This window comes from Leptonychotes weddellii, unplaced genomic scaffold (genome assembly GCF_054177405.1).
Source record: "Leptonychotes weddellii isolate Sample4059 unplaced genomic scaffold, ASM5417740v2 HiC_scaffold_30607, whole genome shotgun sequence".
Classification (NCBI taxonomy): Eukaryota; Metazoa; Chordata; class Mammalia; order Carnivora; family Phocidae; genus Leptonychotes; species Leptonychotes weddellii.
In genome coordinates this window covers 1-1,499 of record NW_027902538.1, presented here as the reverse complement: position 1 = coordinate 1,499, position 1,499 = coordinate 1, and the positions used below count along the sequence as shown (strand labels likewise).

The 1,499-nt window shown below is 58.1% G+C and overlaps 1 protein-coding gene across 1 annotated transcript; it reads left to right on the top strand.

Annotated features, from left to right (window-relative positions):
- The first annotated feature begins 6 nt into the window (after positions 1-6).
- LOC102741630 (ATP-dependent RNA helicase DDX19A) lies at positions 7-1,499 on the top strand. Its single transcript, XM_081810628.1, has 3 exons — positions 7-169; positions 646-837; positions 1,254-1,499. Exons 1-3 carry the CDS (start codon positions 82-84, stop codon positions 1,313-1,315), a joined length of 342 nt encoding a protein of 113 aa, XP_081666754.1. The 5' UTR covers positions 7-81; the 3' UTR covers positions 1,316-1,499.

The window sequence follows — 1,499 nt, the reverse complement described above, 5'->3', positions numbered from 1 at the left end:
CTCCAGACCCGCAAAACAGCGAGCTGGCTGGCAGCAGAGCTCTCAAAAGAAGGCCACCAGGTGGCCCTGCTGAGTGGCGAAATGATGGTGGAGCAGAGGGCTGCGGTGATCGAGCGCTTCCGAGAAGGCAAAGAGAAGGTGCTGGTGACCACCAACGTGTGTGCCCGCGGTGAGCAGGGAATGCGTCTGTCCGCCAGGCCCCGGGTCGGCAGGGAAGTCATCCTATACAGGGCACTCCGCTGGTTTGAGGGAGTCCACGTGGGGTTGGTGCTGGAGAGACTGGATTCCCCCGGCAGATAAGAACTGTCACAGAAGCCAGGGGCCCCGATGCTGGAAGGACACGGACCAGCATCGCACTGGTTCAGGACAGTGCCTGCTCTCTCTGGGGCCCCCACTGAGGTTCTGGCTGCATCTCCAGGTACTGGTGTCTAGCAGAGGCTCACTCACTGGCAGTGTAATTTTGTTAGCACCTGCCCAAGTTCTGTTTTTCCCTCTGGGTTCTGCTGCGTGCCCCCGTCCCCGAATCCCAGAGCCGGCCTGCCCCAGACTCTTCCTTCCACCTGAAGCTGGTGCATTTCAGCCTCGCTTGGTTGGCGGTGGTTTTTGTCTCCCGTCCTGACTCCTCTCCACCTGTCTTTCGTGCAGGTATTGATGTCGAACAGGTTTCTGTTGTCATCAACTTTGACCTCCCCGTGGACAAGGATGGGAACCCGGACAACGAGACCTACCTGCACCGGATCGGGCGCACGGGCCGCTTTGGCAAGAGGGGCCTGGCAGTGAACATGGTTGACAGCAAGCACAGCATGAACATCCTCAACAGAATCCAGGAGCATTTTAGTGAGTGGCTGGGAGTGGTCCCCGCCAGGGCCCTTCCTTACAGGGGGAGTCCAAAGGAGGGGGAAGGGTGGGTTCTCCCGTGGCCCCGAGAGAAGCCTGTGTCCCTGTAACAGTCCCCTCCTTTCCTACAGTATGGAAGTCTCAAAGAGCACACCTGGCGAGTTTTCAGGGCCAGGGACTCGAATGACAGTGCCCCCCTGGCCAGGCCGAAGGGCCTAGGGCTGTCCCTCGCTCAGGCACCGGGAGTCTTTGGGGTCAAGGGAAAGATGGCTGTGGCCAGAGGCATGGCCCTGTTCCTAGGCCGGGCAGAACCCTGTGTGTTTCCTCTCTCCCTGCCGTGCTGTCCCTTCCCTAGGTGTGTGTCTCCATGGGAGCCCCGCGTTGATTTCTCTCTGAATTCTCATTTTTCTCCCCAGATAAGAAAATAGAAAGATTGGACACGGATGATTTGGACGAGATTGAGAAGATAGCCAACTGAGACGCTCCACCAGTCGCCAGTGCCCACCCCCGGCACTCCGCCTGCACGGGAGACCGGTGCTTTCACGGCACAGGCCTCGACAGTCACCACAAAGACAAAGGCAGAGGAGAGAGAAACTACCTACCTCATTTTAAATTACGTTTGGACTAGACAAAAATTGTGCAACTGATGGGGGAAGGTAGAA